Source organism: Rhinolophus sinicus, linkage group LG05, assembly GCF_036562045.2.
Source record: "Rhinolophus sinicus isolate RSC01 linkage group LG05, ASM3656204v1, whole genome shotgun sequence".
NCBI lineage: Eukaryota > Metazoa > Chordata > Mammalia > Chiroptera > Rhinolophidae > Rhinolophus > Rhinolophus sinicus.
This window is the reverse complement of record NC_133755.1, coordinates 72817733-72831436: the sequence shown is the minus strand read 5'-3', so window position 1 is coordinate 72831436 and position 13704 is coordinate 72817733. Positions and strand designations below refer to the sequence as shown.

At 45.8% G+C, this 13704-nt stretch overlaps 1 protein-coding gene across 5 annotated transcripts in view; it reads right to left on the bottom strand.

Moving 5' to 3' along the window:
- Nucleotides 1-13704, bottom strand: part of ST6GAL2 (ST6 beta-galactoside alpha-2,6-sialyltransferase 2) — a 102642-nt gene that overhangs the window by 60169 nt on the left and 28769 nt on the right. For all 5 annotated transcript variants that reach the window (XM_019751699.2, XM_074332481.1, XM_019751698.2 and 2 more), the window contains one exon: nt 1642-2647. In XM_019751699.2, coding sequence (XP_019607258.2) covers nt 1642-2587 — 946 coding nt within the window. In that variant the 5' untranslated portion in view covers nt 2588-2647. The remainder of the gene's footprint in view (nt 1-1641; nt 2648-13704) is intronic.

The following is a 13704-nucleotide window of genomic DNA, read 5'->3' as shown; positions in this document are numbered from 1 at the left end:
CCAAGACCTTAAGCCCAGATTTGTGTCTTGTTTTCTTAACTTATCAAAAATTTCACATTGAGCCTCATGCCCACCATCTGAGATAAGGTCAGGGTTGTGGAGCCTGGTCACAATGGCACCACCCGCATTTCTGCATGGCTCTCCTCAAGGACCTAGAACGACCAATGGATCCAGGAAACAAGGGTTATTCCTTTCTAACAAGTGGGCGGTGGCCCCTGAATGTCACTTCCAGATTGTGATGAATAACACTGTCTATTGTAAGAATGCATTAGACCTGGTAGCTTTACATCTGGACTTGAGGCCAAGGCTGTATCTAATTCACATCCGTTCCTGTGGCACCTAGTACAGAAACTGGCACACAGTAGGTCCTAAATACCTATTTGTTAAATGAATTAATGTGCCTAAAGGGCCAAGCTGCTTGCTCACTGGTGCAGCAATAGAATTAGCCTGGGCATAGAGGGAAGTCTGAGGCCTTAAAGCAAAGACTGAAGTTTCCTGAGGAAGAAGGAATTCTGTATCTAGACTGCAACAGAGAAACTCTGCCTGAGTTTTCCACCTGCCATCCTGTCCTGCAGATTTCAGGTTCCGGATAGCAACTCTTACCTGAATTTCCAGCCTACCTGGTAGCCCTACAAATTTCAGAATTGCCAGTCTTCACAGTCACAGGAGCAAGTCCTTAAAATAAATCTCTTTCTCTCTACATATACCGTGTTTCTCCGAAAATAAGACCTAACTGGAAAACAAGCCCTAGCATGATTTTTCAGCAGGACGTCCCCTGAACATAATAAGCCCTAATGTGTGTTTTGGAGCAAAACTTAATATAAGACACGGTCTTATGTTCGGGGAAACACAGTAACATCCCATCTGTCTGTTTCTCTGGAGAGGCCTAATACAGGAACTATGAAACAGATGTGCCCCAGGGCTCTTGACAGAGTTCGGAAGGGAAGATGGGAGCTCTGGGTGTGGTTGTGCAATTTACCGTCTTAAAGAATAGTCCCTGCTAGGTGCACTGGTCAAGACCCAAACGTTGGATTTGTGCCAACGGGAGGAGGTCAGAACTCACAGTTGCGACAGGAATACTATTTTCGACAGCAGTCGGGCTCTCCGCAAAGCCCACGTCGATTTAGCCCCTGAACTATCTATAATCATCATCACGCATACTTCTCTTTGGAGCTGACACCCCTGTCTTTGCTCCGGCGTGAGTTCTGCTTTCCTTTCTCATCCTCCTGTTCTCTCTCCCATAATTCTACCACATTATGGGTTTATCAAACTTTTGTGGGTCAGGCTGGGAGCCCACCGAGTCAGAACATAGTTTCTAAGGGAGATGAAGCCTGAGCCAGCAGCAGTGAGAGAGCACTGAGGCTACAAAGGGCGGGGCGCGGGCCTTCGACTCCCCCTGGAACCCAGCTATGTGGAGAACGCCTGGGGTCTAAAATTGCATCACAGAATTCCTCTGTCCGGGTCCCAAACAGGCTCCTCTGTCCCAGCGAGGGAAAAGAACTCTCCAGCTAACGTCCGAAACATCCAGTGCTGGCCCCAATCAGCCTGCCAGTGGGATCCAAAGGCAGGTGGAAAAAGAGCCAGCCCGCAACTACGCACCGAGGCCGGGACTGTGACCAGAGACCCCAAGATGACACCCACCTATCTCCTCCCCCAAGGAGGAGTTGAGGATGGCGCCCGCAGACATGACGACAGCGCAGCTGCGCAGGCCGCGCGGGTGCAGCTGGCTGAGCGGCACCGCTGGGACCAGCGCCCGCCAGCCAAGCGCCGAGAAGGGCGGCTCGGTGCCGTCGAGTGTGCGCACGCGCACCCGGCGCTGCAGCGCGCACAGTAGGGCTGCCCGGCTCCGCCCCGCCGCGCGCTTCCCACGGAAGCGCACGCCGTGCTTGTTGGCGCTCAGATAGTCCTTCATGGCTTTCTGCAGGCGTGGGTTGAGCATCTTGGAGGAGACGTTTCCCTTCCAGAGCCGGTGCAGGAAGGCCCTGGACATGGAGGAATACAGCCTGTCCCCTTCCTCGTCCTCCTCCAACACGTGGCTCCTTCCCTGGTGCCGGGGCCTTTTCTTCACCGGTCTTCTCTGGGCCTGGTGAGCTGGCGACACTCCCTCCCACCGGCCTGGGTCCCCGCGGGAAAGAGACCCCAACGTGCCCTGAGTGCGGCTGTGAGAACCTGGCTGACCAGCAGCAAAAAAGTAGTCGTCGTCCTCCGGGTAGAAGGCGCTCTGAGATTTTCTCCCGATCTGGGATGAAAAGAACTCTTCTTCATTTTCAAACCCATCTTGCACCTGGGCCCATTTCTGCAGGTCGCGCGGCCCGCTGAGGAAGGGGCCAGACAGGTGTCCATCGAGCAGTCCTTTATTTGCATTCACCCTTTCGGGCAAGGAAGGCTCCTGCATGGCGCCCATGATGGCCCTCTGCTTCCCCTGCATGGGCAAGAGCCTCCTAGTCTCCAGGAAGGAGAAGGAGCTGGGCGCAGGCTCAGCAGGGTTGCTGTCGGTGAAGTAAACGAAAATCACCACGAAGAGGAGCCCCCAAGCAAATATCCCGCAAAGCATTCGTTGTCTCCATTGCTTCAAGTGTGGTTTCATGGCAGGTCTCAGTGGTCCGCGAGCACCCTGTGTCCTGAAGCAGTGGGGGGTGGAATGAACCTGAAAAACATCCAGGTCTACAGTTAGCCAAGTGGAATACCTGCTCAGACATCTCTGGGGACAGTTTATCTGCAGTGTTTCTGTAAGGAAGGGTTAGGAGGGTCATCAGAAACCAGGATCAGTTGGGAGCTTTGGCTAAATTCAGGTGTCATAGCTCCCCTGACCCTCGACTTCTGAAAGGGGGCTCCACCCTGGCAGCTGAGAGTCTTGGGAGAGAGGAGTCGAAGTGGGTGTATATTTGTAAACACTCTGCGGGTCATGCAGTGACAAGTCTGCTTCCCCACCTTGACAGTTGCTTAATTGGGCCCATCCCAACAACCTCTCCCTGAAATTGGGTTTATAGAATTCCAGTGTGGTAAAGCAAAGCAGGAAAATTAAGCAGACTTTGCCATCTTTTAGCTGATTATGAGGCGACCAAAATGCACTGCTGTGTATTTCTAAGGGGTGACAATCATATCGGATTCTTTTGGTTTCCCCTAGGCCTGGGAGGCTGCCTGGAACACACCAGAAGCCCACCTATGGTGGTCCTGAATAAGCAATACTTCAGTGACTGTAGCTGCAGGGGGATGTTATGCCAGTGAGTCTGTGGACTTCAGCAGTGCCCCAAATTACTTCACCCTCCAGGAATCTCTGAGGGAATGAGAGGAAAGTATGTTAAAATTTTAAATAAGGGAGGAGATAAGGAGAGAGCTTGCTGATTCTCGATGAACCTCCAACAGAGAAAGGGTGACAAAGGCAGCAGACATGAAAAGTACCTATGAGATAGAATGTAAGAGAGAAGGAAACTCTCCTCCATACAGTATGCCAACCCATGTTTATTGCTATATTGATACTTGGGTAGCACAATGATTAGTACTAAGGGAAACAATAAAACATTAATAAGCAATGCACCTAAACTTTAGGTATGTAAGCCAAACCCCAGAAAGGCAAAAACACAAAGCACGTTTGTGGAATAATAATTGAGCTTGCTGGAACTTTAGTATAGCTGAGCAAAGCACCCAGCACAGGCAGACTCTGAATAAATATGAATTGAAAGAATGAGGTGACCCTGTGTTGTGCATGTTGGGGTCCACAGGCATGCGTGGATGTGTGTTCAAGTGATGCTGTTGGAAGAAGCAGGGAGACCATTTGGGGAAAACAACTGGAAAGCTATGCCCTTTCAGCGGTGGGGGCCCTCCAGGGCCTACGTGGATGTCTGGGCTGTATGAGAAATGGGAGGGAGGAAGTTCTCTGAACAAAGGCATGATGTGTTGCTTGCATGGGCTTTCAGGAGACAATTTTGTAGCAGGTAAGGCAGGGGCAGGGAGGAGCGGCAGGAGGAGGTCATCAGTAGGGGTCAGACACTCAGAAAGGGTCTGATGGAGGAGCTCATGGGGAAATCAGGAATCATCTAATCCTTCTTGAGTGTAGGCTACTGGCTGCTACACCACCGAGGCACATGAGGCATGGCCATAATGCAACACAGCGTTGGGGTTTTAAACTCAGATAAGAACTGAAATCAAAGTGAGCGACACCTATGTCAATGTAGCCATGCCAGAATAAGAAAACCACCTGTACCTTGTGGAACTGTAGACAGTTAAAGATGGACACAGATTCTTTGACCCTCTTTGTATGGAGAGATGGGGTCTCTGTATCCTCCCCTTGAGTAAGTGGAGTGGGGGGCACGTGACTACTTTGGTCAGTTATCAGGTCCAGGTCTAGCCGATTCCACTTCCTGCCTCTTAGCTCACTCTGGGGGAAGCTAGCCACCAAGAAAGACTTCTCTGTAACCTGACTCCACCATGCAGTGAGGAAGCCCAAACTAGCCATGTGCAAAGGCCACATGGACTGAGATGCCCAGTCGGCCCTGAGCTGTTCCAGCCATCTCTGTCCCAGCACCAAACATGAAGAGTGACAGGCAGCCCAGGTGAGCTTTCCGATGATTCCAGCCCCGGCCAACCTCTGACTACACCCAATGGAAGACCCCACATTAAGAACCCAGCCAAGCCAGTCAGCCCACAGAACCATGAGTGACAATGATAGATTGCTGTTCTAAGTCACTGACTTTGGAGGTGATTTGGTAAATATTGAGAACAGATCCTTGGAACAGGCTCTAGTAGTGATGCCAAATGAGAAGTGCCCAAAGTGCTTCCAACAACTGCGGCATCCTTGAGATAAAGGAGAGCCGCTCACAGGGATTATATGGAAAGCAACTTTCATTTCAATACACAGAGTGTGCCTTTTCCAAAAGTGTTTGCTTTACCTTGTGTTCACATGAAAGCAAGGCTGTAGATGTCATAATCAATCATAAATCACACACATATATAGCACATGCTTTCACCAAGCTAGAGACACTCATGCCAAGAAATGAACATGGAAGAAATACTAGCAGTTAACTTTCCATGTGCAACACCCCGTGCTTAGCACTTTTTTTCCTGGATTATCTTATTTGCTCTTCCCAAAACCTACTAAGGTAGGAAATACTGCTATGTCCATTTTTTAGATGAGGAAACTGAAACCCAGAGAAGTTAAGTAACTTGTCCGAAGCCACAGAGACAGCAAGTAGCAACTACTGTGTACAGACCCATCTGCTTGACTCTGGGGTTCACACTTTTAACACTAATTTCTGATTCCATCTGATCACCCCAACTGAAGCTGCATTTTCTAAAGCTGCTCCAGACTTGTGGAACTTGTGGAACCATCTGTGGTGAAGGATCACTTTTTTTTTCCCACAAATTGTCACAATCTGATACTTTTGTATTTCCATTCCTGAATGTCTTGGCAATAGCTAATGGCTGTAAACGTTTCTAAATACTTACCATCAATTCTGAAACATATCTCAGTCAAGAACTGGTAATGCAGTTTGCAGGCCTGCACCGTCTGGGGTCACACTTTGAGTAGCGTCTGCTAAGTAGTCTTTCTAAGCCTATCCACTAGGGAGAGAGTGCTTCAAACTGTAATGCCCAACCTGAAGATCTAGAACTCTTTCCAGTATTTCGACATTTCTATGAGAAATCAGAGAAGTGACCTTCATAATAGTTATTCTGCTTCCACCCCAATCGAGCACACTGCAATATAATTCTGACCCTTGTTGTCACTGGAATTAGCACAGTCCCCCAAGACTGCCCCACTCCCAACACCAGCCTTAATTGGTATCCCCAGGCCACCTGCATTTCTCACCATTTGGGAGGTTCTCACACTACCCCTCAGGTTCGATAAGTTGCTAGACTAACAGAACCCAGGAAAGCACGTTACTGATGATTACAGTTTCTTTGTAAGAGATAGATGAGGTTGGAGGTGTGTGTGTGTGTGTGTGGGGGGGGAAGGGTCCCAAATGCAGAGTTCATATCCATGCCCTGAGGTTTCAGGCCATCGATGTGTTCACCAACCAGGAAGCTCCACAGAATCTTGGCATCCACAGTTTTCATCGGGGTTCCGTTACACAGGCATGACTGACTGAATCACTGGCCGTGTAACTGAATTCAATCTCCAGTACCCCGCCTCTCCCCAGAAGTCAGGCTAGCCCAAAGCCCCCACATCTAATCATTCCGGTGACTAGCCTCCATCCTGAAGCTACCTAGGGACCCACTAGGACTCACTTCATTAACATAACAAAGACACTCCTATCACTCAGGAAATCCCAAGGGGTTTAGAAACTCCATGCTAGGAACCCAGGACAAAGACCAAACAAATCCTTATGCCACCAGAAGACTGTAGTAGCTAATTTAAAAAGCAGTAATGCCCAATCTTTCTGATTCTGGTGGAAATCGTCTTTTCCTGGTTGCCGTGCAACAGCTCTGGGGGCTTATTCTGGGGGATTACTAAAGAATGGAAAGTGGAGGCTTCTTACTTCAGCATTTGCTTCAGAGGCCATTTCCAAAACACAAAGTCAAAAGGTGAGGTGTGTGTAGAGTTGCACTAGGTGAAACAAGGGACAGGAAGCATTGGTTGTTGGGGAGGAACTAGAAACCTCTGGCCTCAAGGATCGGCGTTGAGGACCAGTACCTTTCACACCAGATGACCCTCAGTTGTCTCGGTGCAGCAGAGTTGAGGAGCCGTGGAACTGGAGCTCAAAGGAAACCCATGAACTTCATGTCAGGATTCAGAGTATCAGACGTACAGACTTTATTATACAGAAATGCCTAATTCCCAGCTGAAGACATGCAGTCCTTTTTCCCCCTGTGGGGAGACGACAGACATGAAAGGGAGGGAGAAGGACAAAAGGAAGTCTGTGGACACAAGGAAAGTAAAGGGAAAGCCAATTTGCGTAGAGGGGGCTGCCGCTGGGCCAGGACCCTGGGACACATTTTGTCTTCTCTGCCTAGTAGGCTGAGGGGTAGAAAGAACGGTTTGTGAAGCTCTCTGAGCATCGTGGAAGGAATAAATATCAGGACGCAAAGAATGAGGAGTTCTCATTAGGTAAGACTATGTGGCCCCTCGTGCACAGTAACCACAGAAAGGAGTGGGACCCGCCTCAACTCATGATTAGGCTTCAAAATTTAATAATCCCAAAGCCTTCTCTGCAACTTCTGTCACAGCAAACCTGCTGCTGCCAATTAAGGGAACATTGTGCAAGGATTAAATCTCAAAGCAACAGTAAATCCTCTGCTAGCAAAATGCTACAGAAATCGTTGTATGTGTACTGGGCCCCCATTAGCAACATATTAGTTAAAAATCCAGGTTAGAGAGATGGAGGACATCCTCAATGTCACAGCCTTGGATCATTCTTTCTTTAAAATGACCATAGAGTCTAATAGGAAGAAATGTTTGGCTAAGCAATAGGACATAAAAAAAATGAAAAATACACATTTTTTTTCTCTAATACATCTGAAATATTATAATGACATAGCTTAAACAACATGGTATCTGCTATATCACATCATTAGCTGCATGATATAAATCTCATCCGGGACTCATAAGTGGCACATCGGGGAAATCACTTGTCCCCAGGCACCGATGAAAAAGCACTCCCTAATCATACGTCCATGTGTGCTTTGTCGGGGATGGTGTAAGTGACTGCTATGGCTGAGCTCTTCCCAGTTTTCCCCTGGAAAGAGAACTGGCAATATTATATGCACAGTTTGTCTGGTGTGGCTTTCTCTTCTGTGCCATGGTGAATCTAACATTATTACCTGGCCATACTAAGGTTTAAATTCCAAGTGGACGTTCTCTGCCCATTTGAACTACATTTCTCCATTCCCACCCTTCTGCCGCTGTGTGTTGCCTCTCTAGCCCAGCCTCTAGGAAATTTGCATGGCAACACTAAGGCTGTGATTACAGGCAGAATTTTAAAAATGACCTACTACTAGAAACTAATTTGATTGTTCTACCTGCTTAGGACCTTTGGTACCTATATCTTGGAAACTAATTCTCAAACAAAGAAATGAATCACATTTCCACGTGCATATTCAAAATAGTACAAAAGAGTGTTTAAATTCTCCTTCAGATCATTCAGAAAGTCACATTTTCCATAATTTATTAAAAGTTGTCATATGAAATTTTGAATTGTAAGCACTACCACAGATGGACATTATAACGCACCTTAGGGCAAATACAGCTACATTCTTATTTTATTCAAGGATAAAGAGAAGTTCATGCTGGGCTTTGCCACTTTAATGATGTCCCCTCATAAGCCCTGAGGTTGACACGCTTTGATCACCAGTTTTCTTGAATGGAGAGTAACTTTTTTAACACACTTTGCTTGACGTGTCTGCTACAATGGCCATTTGGCCAGGTTTTCTGTTGGTGTGAGAAACACACATGTTCTTTTTCTATAGAAGTTGTCTGAACTGATCTTAAATCTACGTCTTTAACATTGAGATAATAAAGAAGATTTAGTGTGTGAGTGATAGTGAGACACTCTTGTATCTTAATAGCCTTCAGGAGTTATTTTCTTTCAGGAACCATTTTTCTAAAATTAGCTCTCGTCGCATATCCAAGAAACCACTCGTCTGCAGAAAAGAGGAAGGTACCATCCCCAGCTGGAATTCTTCTCTCTCTCCACAACCTCATAGGTTCCTTTTACAAATGACCCCCTTTCTTTTCTTTTTTCATTTTTTATAAAAGAAAGCAAGCCTCCAGACTGCTACATGCATGACACTAAGGGTCCACTCCCTGATTCATTCCTTCTCTAGTCCCAGCCCACTTTTAAGCTAATGTCCAGTAGGACAGAAAGAAAAAGGTCCGCCTGGGTCTAGCAGAGCTTGGTGGTAGGACAGCCTCACTGCCCGCGGTGCGAGCCCTGAGGGTGCATAGCTCCTACAGGCTCAGGGCAGGTCTCCCTGTGACTGGGAACCACTTGACTGCAGAATGGATGCAGCAACCTCATGTGCAAGGAAGGACATTGCTCGGGCTGGCAGACTCCAGTGAGCTCACTTAGCAAAGGCATAAGTTTAAAAACCACGTGCCAGGGCTTCCGGTTCATTTAAAATTTGGATGTTGGAGCTCTCAGTTGGAAGCGTGTGAGTTACTGGAAGGCGGAACCGCATCTTACTCAGATTCCCAGAAAACAAAGTAGGTTGTGTCATGGGAGGCTCCCATTAGTGTTTCTGAAGTAAATGAAGTGAATGAGTGGAATTAATGCAGTAAAATAAGTGGGGCAGCGCTGGACGTGGCTCTTGGCTGGGTTCAAGGGGAGGGAATATAATGCTTGCTGTGCTTCCCGGGCCATTGAGGTGGCTCCGAGCAAATGTAGCCAGTTGTCATATGGTTAGGCTAGTCTCATGGCATAGCAGTAGCCAGGGAGGAGCCAGAAGCAGGCCTATCAGATGCTGCCACTTATCAGACACCTACTATGTGCGAGGCATTATAGCGAGCCCCTCATATAGTCTCATTCTCCATTCTCAGTTAAACCTTACAACAAACCCCTTAGTAAACAGTATGATTCTCATTCAGCATAGGGGGAAACTGAAGCTCTACGTGGTCCCCTTCCTATACATTGTTCCCCAAACCCCATCTTTTTGCAAGACTATATCACAAAGCCAAGAAGACGTTGCATCACACTCAAAATTTTATTGAGATTTTTCCTTTCTCTCTGCCACAAAGCACGATGCTGAATTTCAGGCTCGCTCTCTAAGTTGACTGGACCAAGCGACCTCCTCAACACCCCCGTTTCCCTATTATCCATGTTTTTGTTCACTGGAGAAACTGATCTTCCTAGTTAGGCCTCAGGATGTAGAAACCATACCTCCCCGTGCTCAGCATTGTCAGTCAGAATGAGCTGCCAGTTCTGACACTAAGGCTGTCGGTGAAGGCCCATGATTTCAAGGAGGTAGGGAGACAAAATGATTCTGAATGCTTTGATTCTGTGTCCCAAGACAGAGGGTGAACGTGCAGAGGAGCCATAGGGATTCAAGTAATCCTGGAGTGCATCAGAGAGGAGGGAGTCTGGAGTTGGACATTGCAGGACTCATTGGTATGGAAGGGAGTCAGTCACTTCCAAACAGTGGAATACCTGAGCCAAGTGTGCCTGGGATGAGAATATGGAGAATATGGTGCCCTGGCTGGCGCCCCTCAGTGATGGGCTGAGGCTGGACAAGGGTGGGCCGCACTTATTAAGATGACGGATTAATTTCTGGGCAAATGATTTCAGCAATACAAGGTTTTTGCTTGAGTGGCAAGGCAGATGGAAAATAGTTTAAAAGACAGACTTACATATGTGAGCCACTCTGGGTAGCTTTTAGCTTTCAAACCTTTGTACAATGAGGTGGCAGGTGCTGTTGGGGCAGGGGGAGGCGGGACTGATTCCAGACATCTATTATTGGTTGTGCAGAGACAACACAGCTGCCTTCGAGCTAGGATCTGCCGGCTTCCGGAAACAGCACCCGTCTGCTTTGGACACAGTGGCCTGTTTGTTGTACGATAATTAGCATTCAAATATTTACACTCTATACCAATAATGTGCCAAGGCTCATGATTGAAGCTGTAAATTAGCTTCCGCGTTGATGCCCGGTAGTCAAAAAGATGGAAGGCTTTATACCTGCCATTGAGATTTGAAAGTTTTACTCTGATTCCTCAAATGTAAGTGGGCGTCATGGTAGCTGGCAGGGGGCTCTTATTAGGAGGCCTCTATCAGCAGAAGCCACCCTTTCTGAGAAAAAGCTTGCCTGTGCGTCATAGCCCAAGGGGCAGCGAGCATCAGCGTGGGCTGGCAGTGGGTGGCCATGATGGGGATGGAGTACTGGCACCACTGAGGTGCCAAGTGAGGGTCACCAGCCCTGGCCTACACATGGGGACTATGGAGTGAGACAGATGCCTACGCATTAGGAGGACTAAAGGCGATGTACAGTTGACCAGAAAGTCCTACGGTCAGACAGCCTATTCAGACCCTTGCCAGCTGTGTGATTTAGGATAAATCCTTTGAGCCTCAGTTTCTCCATCCAATGTGAGTCATAACACTGCCCAGATCATCACTGCTTGTGATGTGACTGGCCTGGTGCCCGGCCCAAACTTAGAGCTCAATAAATATGATTTCTCCGTCCAGCTTTTGAAATTCTGTAGAAGTAAAAAGTGGTATAATAAGCATGGATTTCACCACATGGGTATATACACTTGACAGGGTTCCAGTAGGCATCCCTCTCTTTCAATGACCCCGGATTGACATGCCCTGATTTAGACAGACATCCACACCTGACTCAAGCTAGAAAGTACTGGGTAAATCCTACCTGAATAAAGAGCTCTCTCTGGTGTTTCAATCATAAAAAGTAAACCTGTCATGGACTGAATTCCCGATAAGCATCTTCTAATGGCTTCATTGTGTTCATCCGCTTACTATAATTTGTGCTTCTATAATTCAACAGATATTTATTAAGCCTAGTGTAAAGTTGAATACACATATATTACATGATGCTTTGCCCTTGAGGAATGGAATTAAGTTCTTGGGGAAATTAAAATTTAAATTCCGAATAACAAAAGAGTGAACTGAAAGTACAATATAGATTCAAATTGCAAAATCTCTCTTTAGTCCAGACAGAAAGGCCTTTGAGAAGAACCCGGGGAAGAAAGGGTGCTTAGGAGAACTGCTTTCCTGCTTCCAGAACACTTGAGGCTCCATGTAGCACTGGTTTCTCTGTCAGAAAGAAAGTGTTTTATGTGAGGAGGAGGAGGAGGAGGAGGGAAGGAGGGGGAGGAAGAAAGAAGAAGGAGAAGGCTAATGCTTTAGCTCCATAGCCATCGATCAGGGGTAAATCTCAAGCGTAATGCTCAGGGAAAGAGAACCTGCAGAAGCAAACCCACAGAATCATACCATTTATGTAAAAATTTAAAACACCAGTACACACTTCAGCCAGTAAGCCACCTTTGAGGAGGGAGGGAAGAGGTTTGGATGAGTGGAAGGAAGGGCGGATGCCTGCATCATTGCTAAGATATTTCTCTTCTTATAAAGAAAAGATCCGAATCAATGTGGCAAAATACTAACTGGTATAAAATATGGTATAGAAACTCACTTAATATATTACTTTCTCTATTTTACACAGATTTAAAGTAGTGTTACAAAATTTATAACAAAAGTTGTAAAAATAAGAAAGAGAAACCATTAATTGTGTTAATATTTACATTTGTTTCCTAATGTCTTCAGGTAATACTTCCTGCTAACACATTAGCAGAAAATATAAATCTAACATTTTACACTGAATCCCAGCTTTGGTTAAAACGTTCATGTGACAACATTCTCAGAGCTACAATGACTAATGAAAGCAGAGAGCATCAAGCTTACAGTAGAACAGGGTTCTGGCTCTGACTCTTACTTACTACCCACGTGAATCTGGAAAAGTTACTTTACCTGTTGGGAGCCTCAACTTCAACTTCCATAAAATGAAGGTAATGCTGATCTTAAAGGGTCTTTACAGAACAACATATTTTAAATGAGAAAAGGCAAATAAAGTATTTACTGTTACAACCATCAATAAAAGTACCTAAAAATATCATCTACACTGGGTGGTTGTAGTCTCTTTGCTAAGCACTTATGTGGTGCCATCTTGTTTACCCCTAACTGGCTGGGAAGACAGAATCTCTCCTCGTGTTTCCATATTGAGGGATGTCTCCAGAGTAACACAGCTGGCCTCTGCTCCACCTCTTAATCCTCTTCACAGAAAAGGAGCACCCCGTCTACTGAGAGACAACCATCATGGCAGGCATCTCTGTAGATCCAACCAAGTTGGCCGAAAACCTAGATTTGGGTGTCAGGAGAAGAAGAGGGGAGATTGGCAATCTAGTTTGTTCTCACAGTGAGGCCACAAGTTATGCATGACTTTATCAGGAATACATCTAATATTTTAACCTCCAACTGTTTGACATTCATAGCATCAACTACAGTGCTGAGCAGCTACCTCCGTGTTCCTCAAATTCTATGATCTGGGAACTAAGGGGAAGCCATTTTATGGATAAGAAACATGAGTCAGAGGTTATTTAAAAGTGCTGGAGCTTGGATTGTACCTGGTATAACTGTAGGCAGTCAAAATGAGTGTGCAGTGGGAGTGTTTGCTCTTCTTATCTCCCAGGGTTATTAAAAATAGCCAAGAAAAAGAAATGTATTAGTAAGAATATTTTAAATTTAGATGGCCTACAAATTCATTCAGGTTTCATGACATGAGAAATTGTCAATATTTAGATTGAATTATTATGTCAAAATAATCTTAGTTGATTTTTTGTTTCATAAAATAAGTGTAAATAAAAAGGTGATCCTGGTACACATGAAAATCACCTGGGCAGATGTACAGGTACCAGGGAAAGTCGTAGACAGGTGAACATTCTTCTGAGAAAGTAAAGATGGCAGCAGTGATTGCAGTAATGCAGCCTTTACACTCCTGAGGTTTGGTTTTAAGGATGGAAATTTTAAGACCTTATTAAAATAAAATACCAATTTGTTAAATGACTTAACACTATGCTCCTTACATTTGCCACGGAAGTAAGAGGATAAGCTAACCATGTCTTCCTGGGGTGGTAACTGTAACAGAAGACTTGGGATGGGAAAAGCACATTGATTTTGATATTAAAACACATATACACATATGTGCCAAAAATATATATATATATGTGTGTGTGTGTGTATATATATATATATATATATATATATATATATA